We start from the raw sequence: 26,747 nt of genomic DNA, 5'->3' as shown, positions 1-26,747 counted from the left end.
ATGCTCCTCCTCTCCTTAAGAAGTTCCTTAAGAATCAAACCCTCTCAGACAGAAGCAGAACCCTCAACACATTAGGTCTGTGTTTTAGTACATGTGAGATCAGAGACTAATCTAGAACTGCTAGATTATGCCTTTGAAGACCCTGCCGTCCAGCAGCAGTTTTGAAGAAGAAAGGGTCAGGCTGACCAACCTGTCCAACCCACAGGATGTGGACCACTATTGCTTCGCAGGTAGACATCGCTATAACGGCGCCCTGAATGGCAGTGGGTTTTTTGTTGTTGTTGTTTTTGTGGAGGGTTTCAGGTCGAGGGATGTGTATTTGATATTTTTTTCTGTGTGTTCAATGTAGAAGCTTTTCAGGTCGAGGGATGTGTATTTGATATTTTTTTCTGTGTGTTCAATGTAGAAGCTATTTCTTGGTCAAATGGTTTGCTCTTGGTGGGTTTCTGGTGGTCATCTACTTTTTCACAAATTAAGCATTTGGAATTTTTTAGGAATTAATTGAATATATATATATATGAATATATATATGAATATAAAATACATTTTTGACTTTTATTAGTCAAATATGTTCAGTCTGCTGCATTTGAAATAACTTTTCGTTTTTTATTATTTATGTAGTATAATATTTTAAAATAATAATAATTGTTATTAATATTATTATTTATGTATATGTTAAAAATATACATACATTTTCTCCAATAATTCTTTGTGGATTGTAAAATATTTCAATAATTATTGACAAAATTAATATTATGTTATTTTATTAATTGAATGTCCATCCATGATTAACGTCCCTAGCATCTAGTACAGTTTTGTTTTTGTTTGTATTTTTTTTTTTTTTTTTTTATAATCACTTATTGAAGTTTTGTGTAGCCTTCATAATATTGTTTACACATATCACTTGCAAAAAAAAAGTGTTAAGTGAGGTATGACATAAGGAGCACAGTGATTTCATTTTAAATCACCCTCGTTTTCATTTTGTGTCAAATGGTTGCAGTTGCTTCACTTCTCCCTCCCCACCTTGACGTTAACATGTTCGTCAACTCCTGAAACCCCTCCCCTCATACACTGACTCATTTTGCCCTTCCCAGAAGCCTCGTCTCGTTTGAGATGCCATATGCTCCATCAACAACTGCTTATGTTTTCTGTTACTCATAAAGCCTGTTATTTGTCCCTCTTTCTTCCTCACAGAGGCCCTGCACAGGCCGTTTGGACTGGACTCGACGTCGCTGACGGAGGCGGTGCGCTGGAGCTCGAAGGAGAATCTGCTGGGGGCTGCAGAGAGTGACCCCAACCTCTTTGTAGCGCTTTACGACTTTGTTGCCAGTGGTGACAACACACTGAGCATCACAAAAGGTATGATAATCGAAAGGAGAGGAGTGGTTGCGCAACATGCGGTGCTCTGTTTCACTGAAAACTTTAACAGTTTGATCTCCACCTCTGTACACGGATGACAAACCTCATTGCATCGATAGTGTAAACTCAAGTGAAACCCAAGACCAATTTTAATACCTGGAAAAAAACAAAGCTGAAGAATGTCTTCACAACTGTTATGGATAACTTCCTCTTTCTTTATAACAAAGCCACCATGCATCTTTCCTTTTCCTTCCATCACTCTCCTTCCTCTTTACTATACTTCAGAACAACTTGTTCCTCTTCCCAGCAGCAGTTTGTAGGATTAAAGAACCAAGCTAAAAATGAAAGCGGATGCTAAACTTAAAATTTTATTCAACTGAGGAGCATAAACACATGGGCACCAACTTTAGCCATATGTGCTAACGCCCACTGCTCTTTCCATGGACTTAGGGAACGAGTCAGGCGGTTCTGTGCTCAGATGCTCCACGCTGAAACAGCTAACGCTAATGCCCACTTTGAAGTGTAATCCCATCAGCTGGGTGAAAAGCAGGTGGGTAAACACAGACTAGCCCAAGAGAAGAGAATTCAGAGAGAGGGGGTTAGCAGTCTGCTCTTTTTCTCTGAAGTAATTGCTAATGGCCGGTAATGTAATGCACCAATGCACCAGCCTCTTCCTGTCTTCTCGCATGGGCCTTGTTGCCACGCCAGTGTCGATTTAGGAATGGCAAAAAAGCACTTGGTGTCTGATAGCTAGCAGGCCTGAATTGTGTTTCCTTGGCAGGAGGAGAGCACCCTCTGCTGGACCTATGATTGATCAAAGGAATTGAACCAAATGTATCATTCAAAATACCATTCAAATGTTTGGGGGCAATAAGATTTTTTTAAAGCAATTATTCTTTTTTTATTATTTACAGGAAGGATGCATTAAAATGATCAGACGTGACCGTGAAAGACTTTTATAATGGCACAAAAGATTTTTATTTAAAATAAATTATTTTGGAATTTTTAGATTTATCAAAGAATCCTGAAAAAATGCATCACAATTTCCACAAAAATTTAAAAATTCAGCTTTCTCAACATCATAGAAATAAATTACCTTTTTAAAATATATTAAAATAAATTATATATATATATATATATATATATATATATATATATATATATATATATATATATATATATATATATATATATATATATATATATATATATATATATATATATATATATATATAAAGTTCGATCAAAATAATACACAAACGTGCCAAAAAGTGGCCTTATTTTTTTATTTTGGTAATTGGTTACATCATTGTTTTTGTCTGTGCACAGTGTACACACAGATTTAACACTCTATAGAGGCTTTGGAGCGTTCTTTTTTTTCCAACAGCTTGATGGAGCACAGCTTAATTGAACAGAACACAAGGCTCGTGGGATGTTCTCAATAGTGCTTTTTGGAGGCATATCTTGTAAAAAAATTTACATAATTCAATTTTTAACTTCGATGGCGTCTTAAAAAAAAGTGACTGTCATGGAGCATGGTGCAGCTGCCAGAGATGTCTGTCTGAAATGCATATTTGCAGAAATTAAAAAACACCACATTACATTGAATAGTTGATATATTTGATTGTTATGATTGTCACTTTTCTTCCTCCACTCTCAGGTGCCTTCAGTATTTGTTCAGATCTCAGAACTCTTATATAAGACTCTAGGTTCATCTTTTATAAGATGAAAACATTACCTAATGGACAAGCCCAAACTGATCTTATTTATGAATTATTACTGTAGTTACCTATGTAAACATGCACTTTGCCTTATTTTGAAAGACCTGATGTGCTTTTATAGTTGAACGATGGGCTTGTTGTGGCTTGCATTTCTAATCTCTCATTCCATTCCATTCAAGGGAGAAGCATTGGTATGAATAACAAGGGATTACATTGTTGAATCATAAGGAAAACATTATGCATAAAAATGTGAGAAGATCTGAACACCAAGTGATTGCTTTGTACAATGTTCTGTTCTTTTTTGCATTTCAGGAGAGAAGCTGCGAGTGTTGGGGTACAACCAGAATGGCGAGTGGAGTGAAGTCCGGTCGAAGAATGGCCAGGGTTGGGTGCCCAGTAACTACATCACCCCCGTGAACAGTCTGGAGAAGCACAGCTGGTATCATGGGCCTGTGTCCCGCAGCGCCGCTGAGTACCTGCTCAGCAGCCTGATCAACGGCAGCTTCCTAGTGAGAGAGAGCGAGAGCAGCCCTGGCCAGCTCTCCATCTCCCTTCGCTATGAGGGACGGGTCTATCATTACCGGATCAACACTGCCTCTGATGGAAAGGTTGGGCTCCTTTCACTCTGCTTTACAAAAGTAAAGCTCCTTTTCCTTTGATTTTAAAGTTGGTCTCCTTCTCTTCTGCCTCAGGTCTATGTAACAGCTGAAAGTCGTTTCAGCACATTAGCTGAGCTGGTTCATCATCATTCCACAGTGGCAGATGGTCTGGTAACCACATTACACTATCCTGCTCCAAAATGCAACAAACCAACCGTCTACGGCGTCTCCCCCATCCACGACAAGTGGGAGATGGAGCGCACCGACATCACCATGAAGCACAAGTTAGGCGGAGGCCAATACGGAGAGGTGTACGTCGGAGTTTGGAAAAAGTACAACCTCACCGTAGCCGTAAAAACACTAAAGGTTCGTGTTTTTATGCCTATGCTCTCAATTTCTATATTTTCCCCTTATTTCACTGGTTTTTATCGCATTGAACTGTTTATGTGGGATTGTGTGCCACCAAGTGGCTGGTCATTTTATTGCACCCATGGATTTCTGTTTTTGTAGTTGTTTGGCTAGTTCTGTAATGTGTTAATATTATATATTGCATTACTTTGTTTCAAAGGAGGACACCATGGAGGTTGAAGAGTTTCTGAAGGAAGCTGCAGTCATGAAGGAGGTGAAACATCCCAATTTGGTACAATTGCTAGGTGAGTGTACTGGGATTTTTTTTTTTTTAAATAGTTGACATATTGGCTGAAAAATTAGTCCGCAACTCCAGATTTGAAGCTATATGTGACCTTGGACCACAAAAGCAGTCATAAGTAGCATGGGTATATATGTAGCAATAGCCAACAATACATTATGTGGGTCAAAATTATTGATTTTTCTTTTATGCCAAAAATCATTAGGATATTACGTAAAGGTAATGTTCCATGAAGATATTTAATACATTTCCTACCGTAGATATATCAAAACGTAATTATTGATTTATAATATGCATTGCTAAGAACTTCTTTTGGACAACTTTAAAGACTTTTAGATTTAGATCAGATTCCAGACTTTTAAATAGTTGTATCTCGGCCAAATTTTGTCCTATCCTTACAAACTATACATCAATGAAAAGCTATTTATTTATTCAGCTTTCAGATGATGAATGAATCTCAGTAATAAAAAAGATCCTTATGACTGGTTTTGTGGTCCAGGATCACAATATATGCTTTAACTGGTTTCGGTTCAGTTGACCCAATAAGAGATGTCCTTGTCTAGACAGTTTAGAAAAAAATCTCAAGGAACTTATCGACTACGTTAATCAACCATTAATGAGTACGCATTACCCATGCATTTTGCTCAAATAAGAAATAACAATTGTTTGTTTTAGCCAAAATCTGTTTCTAGATTTGTCCCAAATTGGTCATTTGTTTTGATGCTGCTTTCTAGGTGTGTGTACATTGGAGCCTCCATTCTATATAGTGACCGAGTACATGCCACACGGGAACCTGCTGGACTATCTGCGTGAGTGTGACCGGGAGCAGGTCAATGCTGTGGTTTTGCTGTACATGGCCACTCAGATCTCCTCTGCCATGGAGTATCTGGAGAAGAAGAACTTCATCCACAGGTGAGCGTTGCTCTTCAACCGTCAGTAGATTTCAGGAGTTCTCATTGGTTATATAGTCTCATATCCCATTGAGAGATCTCACTCCATCTTCTCGATCTCTTTCTCAGGGACTTGGCAGCACGTAATTGTTTGGTTGGAGAGAATCATGTGGTCAAGGTGGCTGATTTTGGACTGAGCCGGCTGATGACAGGTGACACCTACACCGCTCATGCTGGGGCCAAATTCCCCATCAAATGGACCGCGCCAGAGAGTCTGGCCTATAACACCTTCTCCATCAAATCAGATGTGTGGGGTCAGTTACTAATTTCATTTTGTTATAAGAATTGTGTTGAAAGTCCTGCTACTCCATTAGGCGCTATGTGTTACAGACAAAAATGGTTTATTTGTTTATAAATAAGTGACTTGCTTATTCTCCCCAATTTTCCAGCATTTGGAGTTTTGCTCTGGGAGATTGCCACATATGGCATGTCTCCATACCCAGGAATCGACCTGTCTCAGGTGTACGATCTGCTGGAGAAGGGCTACCGCATGGAGCAGCCCGAGGGCTGTCCACCTAAAGTCTATGAGCTCATGAGAGCCTGTGAGTATCAGCAGTGACTTTTTAAAACACTTCATAGCTTTTACTTAATAACTTTAAAAAGTATTATCTCATTAGTGTATATTCAAATAATGTCAAGTCATATTCTAGTGTATATTCAAATAATGTCATACATATTCTATAAGCAGTTCTATAAGCAGTGTGCAGTGTTGAGAAATATTAATATTATTTATATTTTGATATATTTAAAATGTAATTTATTCCTTTGATGGTAAAGCTGAATTTTCAACAGCCATTACTTCATACTTCAGTGTCACATGATCCTTTTTCGATCCGAGTTTTTCAGGACTCATTGATAAAGTAATTTTTTTAAAGAACAGCATTTGTTTGAAATAGAAATCTGTTGTAACATTCATTTTGTAACTTTTACTGTCACTTGTGAGCAATTTAACGTATCATTGCTTCTTTTCAAAAAAGTCTTTTTTAACCATAGAGTAAAGCCATGTTTTGTTTGTGTGTTGGTAGGCTGGCAGTGGAGTCCACTAGATAGACCCTCATTTGCTGAGATTCACCAGGCCTTTGAGACCATGTTCCATGACTCGAGCATCTCAGAAGGTATTATTGCATCATCTGTTTTGAGTGACAGAGGAAGCCGTAAACCAAGCTGACTTTTTATGCAGATCTTATATACATAATGTTAAATTAAAGCACAATACATAGTCTTAAACTGGCTTTAAAGAAAGAATAAATAACATAGGTGCAGCTTGTATTGAATTTAATATGGAAGTGCATTTATGATAATTTACCATTGAAAATTGACTACAATAAAGTTGAAGATATGACTCACAGTATTTAGATTAATCTGTCTGCTTACTCCTCTCCAGAGGTCGCCGAAGAGCTGTGTAAAACCGCATCTGGTGGGCAAGGTGGGCTCACACACACCTTTGGCCACGATATGCCACTCTTGCCTTCAAAGTCTCGTGGGCAGAAGAAACACTCTGAGAACAAAGAGAATATGGAGGAGGCAGGACCTCACGGCCCTGCAGGTATACAGGCTCAACTCCGGCTCAATCGGCTCAGACAGAAGCTCAAGAGAATGGGAGTGGTGTTCATTACTGATTAACAGAGCTACATAGTAGGCCACGGGGAAAGTCGTGGCCTAATGGTTAGAGAGTCGGACTCCCAATCGAAAGGTTGTGAGTTCGAGTCCCGGGCTGGCAGGAATTGTGGGTGGGGGGAGTGCATGTACAGTTCTCTCTCCTCCTTCAATACCACGACTTAGGTGCCCTTGAGCAAGGCATTGAACCCCCAACTGCTCCCCGGGCGCCGCAGCATAAATGGCTGCCCACTGCTCCGGGTGTGTGCTCACAGTGTGTGTGTGTGTGTGTTCACTGCTCTGTGTGTGTGCACTTCGAATGGGTTAAATGCAGAGCACAAATTCTGAGTATGGGTCACCATACTTGGCTGAATGTCACTTCACTCACTCACTCACTTCACTCACTCACTATATAACCCTACCAATTCACTAATATAGCCTGATTTAGAATATTCTGTGTATTATATCATATATGTGTATATACATACATATATATGTGTGTGTGTGTGTGTGTGTGTGTGTGTGTGTGTGTATATATATATATATATATATATATATATATACACACACACACACACACACACACACACACACACACACAGGTTGAGTGAAAAGTAACTAGTCAATACTTTATGGCTATGGAACTTGATGAAAACGTGTGTGTGTATATATATATATATATATATATATATATATATATATATATATATATATATAAAATATATATATATATTTTTTTTTTTTTTTGCTGTCAATGTTAACACTTTAACACATGCAATTTATTTATACAATCCGCAAAATTACTGAAGCACAATTTCTATTCTAACCCTTTAACCCAATTTTGCTTCTCTGCTTGCGATCAGATTATTTTAAGCTGCTAAACTCTGGGAAAGTTTTCAGTCCAATGATCCAGTAAGCTAATGCATTCAAACAATCTATCCAAAAAATTGCTAATATTAAGGAAAACAGGGTGATTACATCAGAGATTGCATTGAGAACAGATACTCGCGTTGCGTTTATTCAGTGAATTCTTCATTCCATTGTGTTACGCTTTAAAACACAAGCTCTTTGATTATCTCTGAAGAGTGTGAGACCTCACAGGTCACACTCGCTGTGTGAAGTACAGACTGAACTGATTGTCAGCACATCCCACCACTGTCTGGCCAGATATGACACATATTACATTTTCTCAACTGGATAACCAGTCTTGCTAGTAAAGTTTTGATGGATGAAGACTGCAATCAAGGTAAAGATGATTGCGGTGGCTTACAGCAGTCGTACAGTAAGCACGTGTGAGTCCGTTATAATAATGCATGTATGAGTGCTCTTGACACATTGATTGCACATTGTATTTATGCACAGGCACAGACATTTCTGTACATTGACGTTGTTTCCACATATTCATGATAATGTTTTGATTTGTCTGTGTTTAGTTATACTGAATGGATCCGTGTACTGTAGTAGATATTTGCAGTCAGCAGGCGGTTGGTTAAGGTTCTTTTTTTTTTTTGCATCTCCATGTGGTCCTGTTCCTTATTGCAACATTTTAAAATGTAAAAATAGCTCTTTGCTGTTGCACTGTATACATACTATAAAATTCAGATTTTCTTTTCTTTCATATGTGCTTATATGGGGTCCTTATACCAGTTGGGTGTTTGGTGTCCTTTTTTGGAAAGACATCTCAATTTATCTTGAAAAAAAGCTTGCAGAAAATACAGATTTTTGAGTATCAACCTTCAATCTTTTGGTTTACTTTGCTGGATATAGCAAATGATGACAAAATAAACATTTGATAAATGATCAGATAAATTGTCTATGCTTAATTTCATGAAGTGTGCAATTAATCTCGATTAATCACAGAAAAAGGGTGTGATTAAATTAGATTATACATTTTAATCGATTGACAGTCCTGTATATATATTTATATATATTTATTTCTTTTGTTCTAATGTTTGTGTTTATTGTTTGAAATGTATTGTGATCCCATTTGTGTATGTGTGTATGTGTATGTATGTGTCCCATTTGCTGCATTTGTCCTGTCACTAAACCCCAAGTATCCACACAAGCACTGCACGTGTATCTATATTTTGATTAAAATTTGTTTAAGCATTTTTCATGTATTGTGCAATATTGTTTTTAAACTTAAAACTATTTATTTGCTATTTATTAAAATTACATAAAGTTTATATAAAATGAGCTTTTAAGGTGGAATTGTTTATAATTAATTTTTGTCATGTTATGAAACCTTTCAAGCATGCAATAAGTTTATTTTTAATGTTTTATACATTTCTTGTTTTGTATTCCTGTATCTTTATTGTCCTGCCATTGATTTTCCTGGCAATCTTAGTTTTCCGCACATATCAAGTGATACTCTCTATATACAGCAAATACCTAGACTTCATGTTTGCCACAGGACCTGTAAAAAAGAAAAAATATATCTTCTATCTTATATCTATATATCTTGGCCCACTCATAAAAATTGCCCCATCAATTAAAGAGATGTCATGTACTTTCATTTTTAAATAATGACAGCAAGCAGTAGCAGTAGCTCATAAAGGCACTACAAAGTGTCTTCTATAAAAGCATATACCAGGATATTTCTTATAAATTACAGTCAGGGTTAGCATCAGTGTTCTCTAATATCATCCAACATTCTTCACTTACACCAGGCTCACCATGCTGTACTTCTATATGTTTATCTTTTGTGACCTTTGCTTGTGACAGCACTATTGTTAACAATGCAATAAATTAAATATTAATTTTATAGTCAAGCAATCACAGTCTCGCACAATATGCTATTTGTGCACTGAATTATGCAGTAAGCAAGTGTTCCAGTTTTAGTTTGCATGTCTGCTGTTACCACTTATTTTTCTGTTCTTTGACTTTTGGTTCTGTTGTCCTATTGTGTTCAGGTCTTGCAGCATCCCTTTTTTTGGGTGATGGACGCTCCAGCAGCTCTCCTGCCCTACCACGGAAACGGAGGGATAAGTCTCCTTCTAACCTGCTGGAGGACTCCCAAGACACTACCTTCACCCGAGACCGCAAGGCTGGCTTCTTCAGTTCCTTCATGAAGAAGAAGTCCATGTCTTCCTCTTCTACTTCATCCTCACCTCAGCAGCAACAGAATCTCCCTATGCCTCCCAAGAGGAGCAGCTCTTTCCGGGAGATGGAGACCCAGCCCCATAAAAAGTATGAGCCCACGGCTGGGTTTGCAGGCCCTCCTCCTCCATTGCCCCAAACTGATGGGTTGAATTTTTCTCCATCTCATGCAGAGGGCAACCACGTGCAGTCCCGCTGTTGTGGGGCCACATTTGGACAAAAACCCTCAAGTTCAAACTCTGGAGCAACTTCTGGTCAAGTGGGAAGCAGTAGTAGTTGGGGAAGCCTTGCAGGCTTCTTTACCCCTCGCCTTATCAAAAAGACCCTGGGTTTGCGGACTGGTAAACCTTCTGGAATAGACGAAGGAAGTGGAACCAAGCCATTCCCTCGTTCCAATTCCACTTCCTCTATGTCTGCCGGGTTGCCGGACTTAGAGCGGATGGCGCTGACATTACCAAGAAACCGAAGCAAACCCCCATTAGAACGTACAACTTCCACCACCTCACAGCCAGAGAATGGGGCAGCACGACCTTCAGATGCAATCCTGAGGAAGCTTGACGAAGGTACGGCTCAGATACGAGATCGTCCCAAAGCCAAACTCTTGCCACGAGGGGTCGCAGGTGGAGTTAGGGCACCGGGTGTAGGGGGAGAGGCAAATTCAGAGTCCAACACACGAGGAAAAGATGGGCAAGATGACAGGCAAGGCTGGTCATCTCCATCGAAAACCTCCACTCTTGTTTCGGTCAATCTGCACAACCACAAAGTTCCAGTGCTGATCTCCCCAACCCTAAAGCACAGCTCAGCTGATGTACACCTAGTCGGTGTGGACTCTCAGGGCAACCGCTTTAAACTGCTGTCCGACAGTGGCGATCGTGACCGACCTCGACTGGTGAAGCCTAAATGTGCACCTCCTCCACCGCCCATGCTCCGCTCCCTCCAACACTCCTACAGTGCTGATTCAGCTGACGAAGTTGTCAGTGGAAACATTGAGGTCAATGGAGATGCCGTCAAAAGGACAGGAAGAGAAGCCAGAGGAGCACGTCCATCAATACCACCACCACAAGTGCCTCCAGCCCCCATAGTCCCCTCTATCAACAACAACACCCAAACTAAGATGGCCAACGGTGCTTCCAGTGGTGGACCTGGCCCTACTTCCGCCAAACCCACCCTTAGACGGACTCGGCAGCAGACAGAACGAATCCCACTGGAGAAGATCAGCAAGGAGGCTCTTTTGGAATGTGCCGAATGTTTGAGTAGTGCTCTTCAAGGCAACACCGAGCTTTCCTCAAGCAGCCAGGTCCTGGATGTGGGACACCAACTTTTGGACTACTGCTCGGGGTATGTCGATTGCATCCCCCAGACACGTAATAAATTTGCCTTTCGTGAGGCAGTGGGGAAACTGGAGTTGAGTCTACAGGAGCTGCGCGCTTCCTCTACAGGTGGGGGAGTGGGACCTGGGACCAGCCCGGCTCTTGACAACTTGCACACGTGCATTAAAGAGATCAGTGATGTTGTGCAAAGGTAGCCACTGTGTCCACCTCCAAAACTCCTCCTCCTGTACTCCTTGAGACTTTGGGTATCAGAATCAATTTAGTTTTATTTAAGTTTTGGGGGACAGAGAGTATTCTCTAAGAAGTACCTCAGAAAATTACTACAAACAGTCTCTCTAACTTTTTATTGTTTACAGGTGACTTTCTCCTTGAAATTGCCAGGTGGGAACAGAGTTCTTTGTATATAAGCTTTTTGTCACTACCAAAATACACAGTTTTGTTTTTGACAAATTAATATTTACAGTTTTATCTTTGTATGACTGAATCAATTTTCACAAATACAGGGGTTGCACAGGTTAATGTGAACCGACTACAAATTAACTGGTCCACTTATCACGCATTTTACGGATTTCCTTTTGCTTTTTCGATATTTCACTTGCATTAGTTCCATGGTAACTGGATTTTGCATCAGATTGTCAATGCAAACATACAAATCCCAAACAGTTATGGCATAAATTGAACTTAAACAATATTGTTCGTTCTGAAACTGCAGTAGTAATGAATTTGGATTGCAAACACTGCTCTGTCTCATATTAGACACTAAAACTGCTTCTGACAACATCCCATACTGTCTTTTTTTTTTATTTGACCACACTTGATTGGTCCATTTGATGACCATTCATAATTTCTGTAATTAGTCTTTATTTTGACATGGTCCATGCATTATTGTTGCTAGCAGTAATTGGCTGTGGCATAGTTGAAATGGTGTTGGGTCTGTCACCACATGGATCATATTCGGCCTTTTATATCTGTGGCCTTTAGATAATGCCCCCGTCAGCCAGATGGCACAAATCTACAGTCTGACTCTAGCCAACACAGAAGCAGCAACACTAGATAAACAAGTATTTCAAAGTATTTTAACACAAACTGCATTTTTCTTAGCACATTGATTTGTGACTTTATTTTGATTTCACTTTAGAATGTCGCCATTTGTAAACTTGAATTTTAAATTATTCTTTATTAAAAGCACAGGCGTTTTTATGATATTGTAGATATTGCATATTATTTTATACCCACAAACAGGTATGGAAGGTAATGCTCACTTGTGTCCTTGTGGTGAGATTCTGGTGTGAGGGTCTCCATCTGTGCATCTACATTATGAATGTATTAATTTGTTAAAACAGGAATGTTTTTTTTTGTTGTTGTTTGTTTGTTTTAACAGTTCAAACTTTATAAAAAAGAACCATTATTAAAAGAAACATTTTCTTCAGGACATAAACAGTTGTTTTCTGTGTCTGCATTCATGAAATGATAGATTTCTATTAGAATTTGCATAAATGAGATTTTTGTGGGTACCCTGCGATGCATAATTAAAATGTAATGAATATGATTTGTACCGATTACACTGGAGCACATTTTTAAAGCATAAATGTTAATTGCCTTGCCTTAATTCACTATTCTAGGGTATGTAGTATGGAAATTTTGGAAGGAGAAATTTTTTTGCCATGCATCTCCATGACATTTCAATTCCACTGCAACAGAAAATCATACATGTTGTTTGTTCAAAACCATTTTTGTATTCTAATTCATTGCATAATTTGCCTACACTAACTTGGCTTGTTTTATCATGATCATTTTTTTCTGCCATGAGCAGTGTTTTCTGATATTACATGGTGCCTTTTGTGAGAGATTTAATGTTTTGTGCACTGCAAGGTCATGTTAAAGATCTGTTTATGTAAATATGTTTTGCGCAAAAATATTCATTATCCATTATTAGGTGGCAAATGGGATTTTTCAAGCCTTTATTATCATACAAGCTGCCCTGTTCAAACATCTGGGTATGTGAGGTGTCCGACTTGAATAGGAAAAAGTGCAATGATCTGTCCTTTCCATAGAAAAAGACAGTGCTTGAAGTCTGGTCTCCTTTTACTGAAAGAGCTCATTAATTTGTTTTGCTTTGTCAGGAATACCTTTCTTGTAATCACGTTAACACAGAAAAAATATTTTTCATGCGTGATTTAGCGGTTCTTTCAAACACATGCAGGTCATTTATTCCATTTATTATTATGTCTAAAAATGTTTCATTACCAAGCAACTGCGGGGGGAAAAAAAGAGTTAGTGACTGTTTTTGTCAGTTTTACATAATTGTCAGGGAGTGTTTTGCCTTTTAAACCTTTTAGTAAACAGCAACGTGTTTTTTTTTTTTTTTTTTTTCACTTCTCAACGCGATTTGTATTTTTTCTCTTTCGTTAAAATCAGTAAATTTTGTTTTAGTAAACCTCCTCGAAAAGTTTGTTCATTAAATAATGTTTTAATGTATCATGTATAGAGAAACAATTCGGAGAGAACAATCTTGTCCTATAGTTTATGCTTTATGAGCCTCGATTACCCAAGTTTTTTTCCTTTTACATTTTTGTTTGTCTCTTTTTATTTATTTTTTGTTTATTTATTGATTTTCTTTTTATGTTGAATCCTGGAACGCGCTTTTTTTTGGGGGGGGGGGGGGGCTGTCTTTTTGTAAGGTCAGATTTTAAGTGCTGAAGAAATTTATATACCAAAGGCCACCTCTCTAGTCCTTCAAGTGCAATGAAAATAAAATACTTAATTTTGAATATGTGAATTTAACAGGGATTAAAAAGGCAGAGGTTGACAGATTAACAGTATTTTCTTTTTTTTTTTGTAAAAAGTGTATTTTGTGTGATTCTAATTTAAAGCTCACTTTTAATATTATATTACTGTGAAGTCCTTCCTCATTGTTACACTTGATGTAAATAATGAATAAAGAAACTGTTGAAACATTGGTTTGAGAGTTTATTTTCTAGTTTTATCATTATTATTTAATCTTTTAATTCTTACTAAAGCATCCTGTGGTGTAACACGTAATACTTTATCAAGTAATGAACATTAATTGAAATATTTGTAAAACCTTGCCAAACCTATATTTCTCATTTTCATTTAATTTAACTTGAAATTGAAAAAAACTTTTTAACTAAATCTGCGTAGACTACAATGTATTAAAAAAACGCAACTAAAAATAACAAATACATATTGAAATTACTAAAACATAAAAAATTTAAATATAGATATAAAAACAATATATGGTATACTACAGTATATATGATACTAAAATATATGTTTTAAATCTATAGTGTTATATTCACACACACACACACACACACACACACACATATATATATATATATATATATATATATATATATATATATATATATAGTAATAGATATATAAAATTTAATCAATATAGCAATATGATTATATTTCTTAGTCTACATATTACATTATTTCGTATTACCTATATATAAAATATTTTTTCTGTGCTCTAGCAGGTTGTACAGTTATTTTATCTCTCCACTTACACGCTTCGGTGAATAGGGGGCGCTATTGGACAAACGCATCCCTCAATTTCACCGCGGCAGAGGTGCATTGTGTATCGGAAATGGGAAAAGCCTGAGCCGTGAGGTTGTCGCTGCTGGCTTCATTGGAGTATAGCGAGTTAGTTACACGACGGCAGAGAGAGGGAAGAACAAGCAACCCTGGCGTTTTAAGCGGCGGAGACATCAGTTTTTCGGAGTTTTTTCGCTATGAGCTGGGGAACGGATCTTTGGGTAGGCGCACTTTTCCCATTCCTTGCTCCTTGTGGCCTTTTGTTCACTAACAAACAACTCGGTTTTTGACATGACTTCAGGAAAGGTGTCCTAGTCAGGCTGTCTGTGTATTGTCGGTTTGTCCTGCTGGTTTACAAAAACACCTTTACCGCCAGAAACGATGTCAGAGTTTGATACATTATAACGTTTAGCTTTTAGAATGTAGCAAGTTTCATATGTCTCACGCGTGACGTTTCGTTTGATCCTAGTGACATTCCAAATCAAACCCAGGCTAAAGGTTTCACACCCAGTTTCGATGACTAAGAAGTGGAGAGAGGATCACCATTTATTAGCTCGTTTTCCTAGCATACAATCGATATAATATCGTATATATGGATTATTAATTTAAGACAAACAACAGTTTCTCCCAGCTGCATCCAGAATCTTTTTCTATCGTTGCTTATTGGTGACCGAGACAATGCAGAAGATGATGTGCTGTAAAAGAGTAACCTGAGATGAAATCTTCTAATGTTTGGATTTTATGTTTCTTTATCCACGGGTTCCATTTGGAAACGCTTCTGCAGTTTGATCCCACATCTTTTATTGTCTGGGCTTCGAGTCTGCCATGTTTCATTGACAAAAACTCGCATTTTAAATAATGAAAACTGCTTCGTTTCGACATACGCTGAAGTATTGAGAGACAATGAAGCCCGTCGAGTGTGTGTGTGGGTCTGTTACAGGGGTGTTGCCCTTCAGATTGGGCTACTGGACAAAAAGCAGAGGATGTGTGAGGTATTGCTTGAAATATCCCATGCATCATTCTGTGTTTTTGAGGTTTATGGGTTTAATCTAGATGGTTATTTTTGCTTTAACTTTAATTGCTATGCATAGAATTACAAGTTTTGTGATTGGTCATGCAGATACATAACTGTAGTTACTTTTTTCGTGAGTGAGTTTGTTTCTGGTTTCTTATGACACTAACTTGACTCATAATGTATTTGCAATGAACAGATTTTAAAAGGTTTTCCTAAAGATTGGATAAAGCTTGTTTTATCGTTGTTCATCATTTGAATAGTCTGAGGGTTCCTGTTGGTAACATAGTAGCTGAGTTGAACTGGTTCAAGCTGGTCATTAGCTGGCTGACCAGTAACCATCTTCCAAAAACTAACTTAAACTCTTGTGACCAGCTGGTACCTGGTTTGTTCCTGCTCCAAGATGGTCTGTCTGCTTGGACCATCTAAAGACCAGCTAATTACCTTCTTATGCTTGAAAATGTATGGCTTTGTTAAAATCCTGTTTTCTTCCAAACACATTGTCTTGTAGTTAAGACATTGATACACAACAGAAAAAGACTTTCCAGCACTTTACAAGTTAACAGCAATGGAGCAAATTGTACTGTCAACTAACTGAACATGTGGCTTGTTAAACTGAACAATTCCAACTTTTACGTGTGGTTGGATGTTTGGTGTTGGACATTCAATACTGTATGTTTGGCTTGAATTGGCTGTCTTAATTTCCTGTACTGTAAATCCCTTATGCTGTTAAATATGGCATATCCTCCACAGTGTCAGTGGTCTTTTGTAGATTGTATTCATCTGTAATCCTGTGGCAAATCCTTTTGGAACATGGAACATGCTGAGTAATCATGTTTGTCTGCTTGTCTCATGGTGAATGTCTTTTTAGCCATGAAATGTGGAAATATTTTCCATCCGTAGCCTTGGCTCTGATGAATGAAATGCCATTCTATCCTTTAAATGCACACTTTTCGTCATGGTTATCCTCAAATGCGCTCTGCCTTAGATCCGTTTGTGCTCTATTAAGAGTCATGTAAGCTCAATTAAGATGTTTAATGTCGCTCATTATCTGTCAAGTGTTGATTTTGATTCAAAATCAGTGGTATAATGTCTTGGGTGTGATTGGTTCACACCTTTCATAATTACCCAATTGTAACACAGAACACAAAAACACCTTAAGCACAAGACCTCTTGTTAGTTCTTAATGTCCTAGAGGATATTAATGGGACATTTTTTGCGCAGATCTGTTATTAATGCAAAGTGGACTTTAATCAAATCAAGAACAAAGAGCTTGATTGAAACTTAATCACACAGTGCTCAGCTGAGTACGTTTAAACCTACTGTTATATTTAAAGTGGTTTCCTTGAGTTTGTTGCATCTTCTAATGTCATTTATTTGTTTTAAGTCTGTATGATGGTCTCAGAGGAGCCAGCCCAGAGTTCTAATGTTTTGTATACACCTGTATGGAGTGTGTGGATTGAACTGTCAGTGTGTGCTGTTAAAAGATTTGCTTACAGGGCTTGGATGTGGTGATTCAGTCTTTTGTAGAGGAGACTGGTCAGACCTGTTAGTACATGCAAGGCTTGGAAAGTAATTGTTTAGTCCGTGCGCTTCTTGTGTTGTAGTGTTTTGGTTTCGGAAATAAATTGAATTGAATATGGAAATGTCAGCCAGCAATGAGTAGATGAAGAACTCCAGGATGCCTGTAGCCTCATCATTTTAATATATTTTAATATGTGTTTTTTTTTCATTACGCCAGTCTTTGGTGTCATGTGATTCTAATATGACCATGATGCCTTCTTTTATGATACTTTGATGAATAGAAAGCTCTAAAAAATTGCATTTATTTGAAATATAATTTTTTTTGTAATATTATAAATGCCTTTATAATTTCTTTGATACATTAGATGCATCCATGCTGAAGAAAACAGAATTAAATAAAAAATGTTCTAACCCCAAACTTTTGAACCACAGTCTAATGCTATATTGATAACTATATAAGGTTTTGTCATGAAGATACATATGCATGATGCATTTGAGATTTTGAAAGGGTCAGTTTTTTTTATCTTGAATAAACTGACAGATTTAAAATCTCTCTGTAGGAAAGAAAACCTGGTCTATGAAGCATATACATATTAGATTGTGAATGTAAATTAACTTATCTTTTTTTTAAGTTGTCAAAGGAAGCATTTAGTTCATGTAACATAAGGACTTAAATCATGTAAGAATCTGTGGATAGAATTTGTGCTTTCTCTCTGATCTAAGATCATACACACTTCTTGTAAAAAGTCATGTCAAGATTTGACTGAGAATCTTGTTATACATAAGATTAAAAAGCAACTTCTTTCTTCAGCCCCTGCAGTGACCCAAGACAAAAGGCTCCTGTCAAGATGGTTCAGTTAAAGGTTATCTGTAGGACTTGAAGGCTGCTTTCTGTTTTAGACTGTTCAGGCTTTTGACAACCTGACTTAGTGTTTTTACAAATAGCACTGAAATCAGGCAATTGTACACTCAAAACAGGCTCACTCAAGTAAGCTTGTGTATTGTTTTATCTAACCATAAAATAACCCCCAAATGAAAAAAAATGCCAGTATTTACTCACCCGCATATCCATTCCAAACCTGCTGTTACTCTGTTTTGTTTAATATTTAGGCAGCTTTTTCCATGACCGTTTGTAAGTGACCATGGCTGTACTTAACATTTTATTTTTAATCAATATAGTATAACCAATATAATTGTTATTGGAGAGTCGTTTACTGATGTTTTTCTTCAGTGATACAATTCAAAGCTTCACAGTCCAGGTGTGCAGATTGCTGGAGCTGGTTATCTTGGATACCTGGAGTTGAGTCAGGTGAGACTCTGCCAGATCATTGTGACCGAGTGCAAAGACTGCTGTCGCTGCTAATTTGCCAGAGGATCTATCTATAAACATATGCTCTGAACATAATCGTGGGAAAGAGTAGGTCAGAAAACAATTTCCTTAAACCTTTGACCTCAACATTTAGTATGTCATTCCAGGGCTTTCCGAAGTTTATTGGCATGTGTGAGTAATGCTTACATATTACATGTGTCTATGGTGAGAGAACCAGTTTGTGCTTTCGTTGTCACTGACTTATTTTGAACAGATTGAATGCTGATCATGACTGGTTTGCTTTCAGTTTTTCTGCCTTTCATAGTGTGGTTATTATTCTGTTTTTGTGTCATGTTTGATAATTTCTCTTCTTGGCCCATTTTTCCAATTTTATTTTTGGAGTTTTATGCAGTTTTACTTTCTGTTGCTTCTGCTGTAATCAGAACAAACCTCACAAACAGTCATTTCACAGTATCTTTCTTAAACACAAGCTTTCAATATTCACACAAATGGATCTTTGTAGTATGTGAAGCCCGCTCTTGGCTCTCTTTGGCCCTGGTGCTCTCTGAAAGACCAACAGCTGGGTGCAAATGTCTGTCCATATCATACAAAGATTAATTTAGTTTTGAGATCAATGTTATCATAACCAATGGTGCGCAGATTATTTTTCTGCTGGAATCGACTAATTGGAACATCAAACTCTGGGCTACAACCATTTGTTTTTCACGCAGCCAATATTTATAGAGCATGACACACACAAACAAGTTTTGTGTTCCTTGGCCCCGGAACCAGAGTTTGAAAAACCGGCAGAACATCCTGTGATCTGCTCTACCAAACCCTTCATGATGGCGGTCCAAAAATAACTGTACTCTGAAGCTCTCCTTTGTCCTTTGCTGTAGATTTGGTGGCCTCATCGGAAGCAATTAGCCCAGGTTGAAAACCTACATTGAATACGACCCACTAGGCTCCACTGTTTTGGGTAAACAGGGCCACTTTTGGTCCCATATCCTGAATCATTGAGCCCAAAACATGAAGCATGCATTTCAAAAGACTAAATGGATATAAGGATAATTTTGGCCTAGGAATTTTCAGCAGTCCCTTGACACATGATGTCTGAGCCATTAATATCAAATTTACATAAGTGGGGAATTCTCTTCTGGTTTGTTTTTAAATCCACTTACTCACTTCCTTTAGAGGAATAAATTCTGTCATTTTAGTCACCCTTATGTTGTTCGAAACCTGTATGCTGTCTTGTGTTACATGGAACACACTGTTCTTTTTTTGAAGAATCCTCACTTCTGCAAATGTAGAATTCTTATTCTTTTTAGTGCAGTTTTTTGCTGTACATTTCCCCTGAGGGTCTCTAGATTCTCGATTTGAAAACCTGTATGTTATATTAGAGTAAACAAGCATTAAACACTCACCCTGTACTGCTACGTGCAGCTAATGAACTTCTCTTCCACTGTTTTCAAAGGATTTTTACAATTCTAGGAGCTTTTTGGGGAAGGGTGTCATAAAGTCAGCTCAAATCCATTATGTTATAGCTCTGTTACGTAACCTGAAGAATGAAGAGGCACTTAAAAACCACCTCACAGGATGCCACTTTTGCACATACTTTTTTAATAATAAATAAACTCAAGACCTCAACATTTGGAATTCATTGTTTGCAGCTCTTGAATGGAAAATGAATTCAGCTTTTGCACAGAAAAGCTTGATGAGAATTGGCTCGAAACTGTGTATTGAGGGTAACGGAGTTCATTGTTCACAGACAGCTTCTTTCACATTTACAGGGCCCCTCAGTCCCCTGACAAATCACACAGGCCTGTTTACAGAAAGAGAGAGAGAAAACACAGGGAACCAGACTGGTCGTTTTGTTGTCTCCCACCTTTTGTTGGATGACATGCGTTGCATTTTTTATGGCCTGTGAAAATGATTCTGGAGCCGTGAGACTGTTGCTTACAATGGTAAGAATGCACTGGAAATGTACATTTATTCACTTAGATTGGTAAGGTAGGGACAGTTTTACAGTTTTTTCACACGGGGACGGCATGGTGTATCAAAACAGCTTGAGATTGTTTCTTGTTTCTATTGGGTGAATTGTGGATTTGCATAGGAGAGAAGCGGTTTCCAGGGTAATCCAAATGAATTGTATCCATCTCCTAGCATGGTAAGCTAAGTCGGCTCTGTGCTAAAATGCACGTCTCAAGTGTCTTTTGTTTTTAATCTAGTTATGCAAGTCAGGTAGCAACTCATTAATCTGTGAGCCTTAACCTGACTGAAAATCTTGGCTCCATGTGTTAAACTTGGATTAATCTCACACACTGTTAAACTGTCTGGACAAACGTGGCGTGATGGAAGTGCCTGCTGTCTTGAAGTTAATCATTAAAACGAGGTGAGCTGCCCATGTAGGCAACTTTTTAAAGCCTCTTAAGCACTATCGCAAAGGTTTACTATTAATATGCATTCTTTTGGCACATTGATTATAGGAATAATTAATTTAATATTGTAAGGGAAGTCAAAGTGGAATATAATCTAAAATGTCTGTGGTATTTATTTAATGCTTAGAAGTCAGTCAAGTATTATTATCTTACGCCAATCTCTGGAGGAATTCACATGAGAGCATGATTTTTGTGATGCAGTGTTAATTTTGACAGGCATTTTTTATTTAGTTTTTAGTCTTTATCTTTAGACGAAAATGCTTAATAGTCTTAGTCACATTTTAGTCATTTGAATCTTTCATATATTTAGTCTAGCTTTAGCTGACGAAAAGACATTTCATTTTTGTAAATTTTTAGTCATTATTTTTAGTCATGCTGCAGTTAACAACATATTTCGGTATCTAGTTTATATGCGGTCTTAAAAGAAAAATATTATCATGAATTCTTCTCTCTTCAGACCAAATAAATTAAATTAATTAAACGCAGGGATTTGCTACAGGAGGGCTTTATTTAACCACGGAGTCGTGTGAAGGACGTTTTATCACAGATACGTGCACTTTGTTTCACGTTATGTTTGTCGGTGTAATCGGGGTTATTTTCATAAAGGAAGACAGAGTGGCGTTTGGGGGACGGGGGTCTTAATTCTTAGGCTTGCTTCAAACATGACTTCTAATGATTTGCAAATGATCTCCCCCTGTGACAGTGCAGCCCTGCACTGTAACTGAAAAATTAACCCCGCTGTTTTTGCATTGACTCGCATCAAGTTCTATTGAAATACTACAGATGCTCTACGTTTGTAATCTAATTGCCTTTTACTTCTGGAATGTTTTTTTTTTGATAACCTTAAACTAACAATGTGATCTCTTTGTACAGGTTTTAATTAGGCAATATCGCGTTCATAATCGCATTTGATTTCGAACGCGATTATGCCTAGCTTGTCAGTGAACTACGGCTCTGTGTACTGAATGCCAAGCAGGTGATGATGATTTACTACTTATCACGGGATCGGCTTAACTGATGAGATGCGCATGACAATCGAATGCGATTAATTGCACAGCCCTAGTGCACACACATATATTGTGTAAACAAAAACTTTTCTTTTAGATACGATTAATCGCGATTTATCATTTGACAGCACTAAAATGTAAAAAAGGGAACTGCGAGTTTCTTTCATTATTTTTTTCTCACAATTGGGAGTTTATATCACGCAATACTGAGAGAAAAAGTCAGAATTGTAAGATAAAAAAAAGTCGCAATTACCTTTTTCTATTTTTAATTCAGTGGTGGAAATGGGCATCCATACGTTTTTCAGAGAGCTGTGGAATAAATATTTATAATTATAACCATTATAAAAAATTATTATCAGCTTTTGATTTCAGCCAAAAGTTTCTATATTATGGAATCCCTTGATTTTAAGAATTTAACCAACATTTAAGTCATATGTATGCTCAATTTCACACAGTTTATGAATTGTTGTTTGATGTTTCAACTGTCTTATTAGAATCAAGCTGGTTGTAGTGTTTATCATTTGATAATTTCAAGGCAAAAAAGGATTTGTTTTCCCGTCTTTCTTTATTCACCTAACAATTTCGCATATTATATTTGGAAGGGATAAAATGAGTCGGGCAGGAGGCCCGAATATCCTGGAGTGCTCTGGCTTTGCTAGCAGCATTCTAGTGCTAAAGCAATCTGCAACTATAACTGTCCAACACAGAACTGTGTGGGACACAGGAATGTATGACTTGCTGAAACATGACTACAGAAAAACATATCCTTTTGAAAACTTCTCTGCAATGCAAGTACAGTTAATTGGACAGGTGCTAACAAGCGAATAGGTAAATGTTGTCCTCTCTTTTGTCCCTTAAATCCAGTATAAAGAGCTAACAAGGGGCAAAGCCAAGTCCTGTTTCAGACATCATAGGAGCCTCGGTGGTTTACTTTTTTTCATGACAAATCCGAACCTCCATGTGAAGCCCCTCAAAGTCTGGTGCATCCATTCTGCTGGCGTCAACCTGGTGATTGCAGTCAGACTGTGCGGTGTTGGTGGTGTTAGGTGGCCTGCTATATCCTGTTCCTCTACTGGAGAATTTACTTATTCAAAATTTTACTTATTCAGGCATATTCAGGAAAACCAGCCTATTCAAATAATGTTGCCTTATGAGTTTACTTATGGTTGAGGTTAAAATTATTGCTGGTGGTGTGAGTTAGTTGGTTTGGATTGGCTGCTAAGTATTGTTAAAGAGGATGCAGGTAATTTTCAGCATTTAAATAGATACGTTCCTGCTTAATATCCAGGAGGGGCTATAAGTAAACTATTTGTACGTAGACTTCCCAGAGGGGTGTAAACACTGTGATGCTTTTAAAACATTGTTCTGTTTGTTTGAACCATTTGACATTTACATTCATGCATTTGTAAGTCACTTTGGATACAAGAGTCTGCCATTGTATTCAAGGTATTTGAAAAGTTCACGCATTCCCTATTAATCAAAACCGTGACCTTGGTGTTGCTATCGCCATGCTCTGGTTTTTGAGCTTCTGCCATAACCAGTGGCGTGAGTATCAAACATTTTATCTGAGCAATGGAAGATTGGGGGGGGGGCAGGATATGTTGGTGTTTAGGAAACCTTTATGGTGCTTCTAGCATCACAGAAACGACACTCTTCATCTTTAAATAGAGATAAAGCAATGGTGGTATGGTGCGTCTGATAGCACACCCCTACTCCAAACACACTTCTTCAAATACAGTGACGTGCATTCAGTTCCAAACCACATGCAAACTTTTGTCATGAAGTTTTGTCATTATACAGAATGTTGAAAACTTGTCTGAGGAATTCTATATTTCATAAGTTATCAAAACAATAACTATTTATACTACTCCCAAATACTCTCATGCTATTGGTTGAGCCCACGTTACTATTTGGGATGCTCAGAAAAAGCTTTTAAACGTGAGATGAGCCTACAGTCTCTTACTTTTTTGAAAGAAATTAATTTTTATTTAGCAAGGTTGCATTAAAGTATGCAGCTTTTGATGATAATAATAATAACAATAAGAAACACTTCTTGTGCACCAAACAGCATATTAGAAAGATTTCTGAAGGATCTGAAAGGCTCCTAAAAATTCAGTTTTGCTGTAACACAAATAAATTAAATGTTTTTAAAATGTATTAAAATGTTTTATTTTAAAATAGCACATTATTATGTTAAATAATATTTCATATTACTGTTATCAAAACTGGTTAAATTAATTTTTTTATGTAATTTTTTGGTGGTATTGCACGCACAATAGATCATGTTATCTCAGCGGGCTTGTAACCTTTAGCTGAGAAACAGGCATTGTCCATGTTTTTTCTCTCAAGCTATTTAGCTGTAGAGCCATGGTTGTGCAGTTGTTCACTGCTCAGCGGGCAGTTTTGTAGCGAGACAGAAAATTAAGTGTCCCTCAGTGCAAAGGATAATCAGTGTCAGAGCATGCTGTAATGGTTTTAAAAGTGTGTGTCAGCTTTAAGTCACAAGGCAGTGAACCAACTCCCTTTTTACACACACACATCTCTTTTCTTTTAAAGTCCTTTAATCTTGAACGCCAGTCCTTAACGAAGCTTCTCCTCGGGGCACAAAGGGATGTGACCATGTTAGAAGGCATGTAAGTGGTTTTGGGTACATTTTAGCAAGTCTTAAGAGGCAGCGAGATGAAAGAAACTGACTGTGATGTGAGGTGCTGACAGCTACGGGAAGAGTGTGAATCTAAAGTGTAAAGAAATATGAGATATGACATATGAGATATGGCATATGAGTTGTAGACTGTGTTTCCTGCAGGACTTTCGTCTTCATTTCCACCACCACAGCTTGATGATGTCCTCATGTTCTGCATTCCATGTCAGGTGCTTACAGACACGTCTGGCTCAAATTATGGCTTGGACAAACTTGCACTACATGAAGTTTTATTGGGACTGATTCATGGCAATTTCCTTTGAGAACCGACCAAAAAAAAAACCATGTGGTTCTGAAACACTTCTGACACAGAAAGTGCAAATTATACTGCCTTTTGTGAAGTCCCTTTGACTCATTACTGAAAAATATGAGTGAACCTCTTAATAAACTATAGCTGTTTTATCTACTGCTTGGTGGCTATGAGAAGATTAAATGTCCCTTGAACAAAGAGGTTACAACATATATGAATGCTGTAGTCATTCTCAAATATGATTTTTAGATTTATAAATTTGTTCGTGAAAAAGTGATGTAATGCTTCTCCATAACTGAACTATTGCTTTACCTATGTGTAGGACACATGTCCTTCTCAGACAGGTTCTTCTTTAGAAACCTGAGCCTTGTTTGGTTTGGTGTTTTTGCTGGCTTTTTTTTTTTTTTTTTTTTTTTGTAGGGGGTGGGTACTGAATACAAAGTAATAATTGGTACACAGATCTCCTGTTGTTGTTACCCAGCTCCCTCCTGTACCCTGCATGTGTTATTAAGGCTTTTGTTTATGTAACCAAAACTGCCCAGTGCTGAGAACCTAATCACAGATCAGTCTTCTTGAAAATCTCTGATCCTAGATTTGTCTTAGACTGTATTTAAGAGTTTGTTTACATTTTTAAGATTTCTCAGGGCAAAATTTACAGGATCCAGAATTGTGCCTGTATGTAACTGTACTTTGCACAGTGTTGTTATCAAGGGTACTTAAGAACACATGAATAATTCTGTGTAACACACATAAATTGTTTTAGTTTTTAGAACGCACATTAGCTAGTTTTCCATCAGTCAGTTATTGGCTGCAAATGTTCTGATTCTTTATAGTTGTTCTTTTCACTTAAATCTGTTTAAATAATTTGTTTACTTCATTGTGTTTTGTTTTGTTGCATATTTAATGTTTTTGTCTTTTTGAAAAAGTTATTAAAAATATTTAGAGGACAACATTGGTGTTTGTTAAATTTTTTTTAACCAGTTTTTGTAATTATAATTTAGTAACTTATTCCATGATACGTTTCATCAGATATCTTGAAATGTAATACGGTCACATGTCAGACAAGAACTGCATTCATATAGTTATAAATGTATTAATAGGTCATTAGTCATGTTTTTATTGGAATATAAAACAACTATTGATCTTTTGTATAATGCATTTTATGTTCACTGAGTTACTATAATAAGCTACCAATCAATTGTTTATTCAATCATAGTTTACTCCTGCATAAATGTGTAATATTTAATTATAGAGAATCTAATAATGATACATCCGCAAAGTCTTATGCAATTATGTTTCACTATTGGTAATTAAGTATTTAGTGACGGACACTCCCTGTGGCTTTGAGAGATGCCTTGAGCATGTGGTGACATCTGGGCTGGTTTAACCTAGACTCACCCAGGCAGGCAATTCTGAAACTCATGCGCATCCTGTCTGGTTCCTTACTGAGCTCTAGTGAGGACTGGCACTGTAGTGACAACTGTGGGATTCTCTCCTTCTGTGTTTGTGTGTGCAAATTTTTAAAACTATGCAAGTTTGTTTTACATTTATATAATTGATTGTTGTAGCATTCTGCTATGAATTTGAATGTGTGCATATGTAACATTTGTCTGCACTCTTCTCTGTAGTTCTCCTTAG

At 37.4% G+C, this 26,747-nt stretch overlaps 2 protein-coding genes across 7 annotated transcripts in view; both read left to right on the top strand.

The window, feature by feature from the left end:
- Window positions 1–12,327, top strand: part of abl2 (c-abl oncogene 2, non-receptor tyrosine kinase) — a 43,638-nt gene extending 31,311 nt beyond the window's left edge. For 2 of the 5 annotated variants that reach the window (XM_059503982.1, XM_059503984.1), the window contains exons 2-11: window positions 1,195–1,359; window positions 3,393–3,688; window positions 3,773–4,045; window positions 4,248–4,332; window positions 5,063–5,240; window positions 5,348–5,532; window positions 5,668–5,820; window positions 6,304–6,393; window positions 6,663–6,824; window positions 9,787–12,327. In XM_059503982.1, the coding sequence (XP_059359965.1) occupies window positions 1,195–1,359; window positions 3,393–3,688; window positions 3,773–4,045; window positions 4,248–4,332; window positions 5,063–5,240; window positions 5,348–5,532; window positions 5,668–5,820; window positions 6,304–6,393; window positions 6,663–6,824; window positions 9,787–11,498 (3,299 nt within the window). In that variant the 3' untranslated portion in view covers window positions 11,499–12,327. Of the gene's footprint in view, window positions 1–6; window positions 231–1,194; window positions 1,360–3,392; window positions 3,689–3,772; window positions 4,046–4,247; window positions 4,333–5,062; window positions 5,241–5,347; window positions 5,533–5,667; window positions 5,821–6,303; window positions 6,394–6,662; window positions 6,907–7,275; window positions 7,364–9,786 lie in introns of those variants that run through there. The other 3 variants (XR_009422805.1, XM_059503983.1, XM_059503985.1) reach the window with 3 other exon arrangements.
- Window positions 12,328–14,874: 2,547 nt separating this feature from the next.
- Window positions 14,875–26,747, top strand: part of fnbp1l (formin binding protein 1-like) — a 49,450-nt gene continuing 37,577 nt past the window's right edge. The window contains exon 1 of one of the 2 annotated variants that reach the window (XM_059503979.1): window positions 14,875–15,089. In XM_059503979.1, the coding sequence (XP_059359962.1) occupies window positions 15,066–15,089 (24 nt within the window). In that variant the 5' untranslated portion in view covers window positions 14,875–15,065. The remainder of the gene's footprint in view (window positions 15,090–26,747) is intronic. The other variant, XM_059503981.1, reaches the window with a different exon arrangement.

This window comes from Carassius carassius, chromosome 21 (assembly GCF_963082965.1).
Source record: "Carassius carassius chromosome 21, fCarCar2.1, whole genome shotgun sequence".
Taxonomy (NCBI): domain Eukaryota; kingdom Metazoa; phylum Chordata; class Actinopteri; order Cypriniformes; family Cyprinidae; genus Carassius; species Carassius carassius.
Note: the sequence above shows the minus strand (reverse complement) of the source record. Positions and strands in the feature narration are given on the sequence as shown.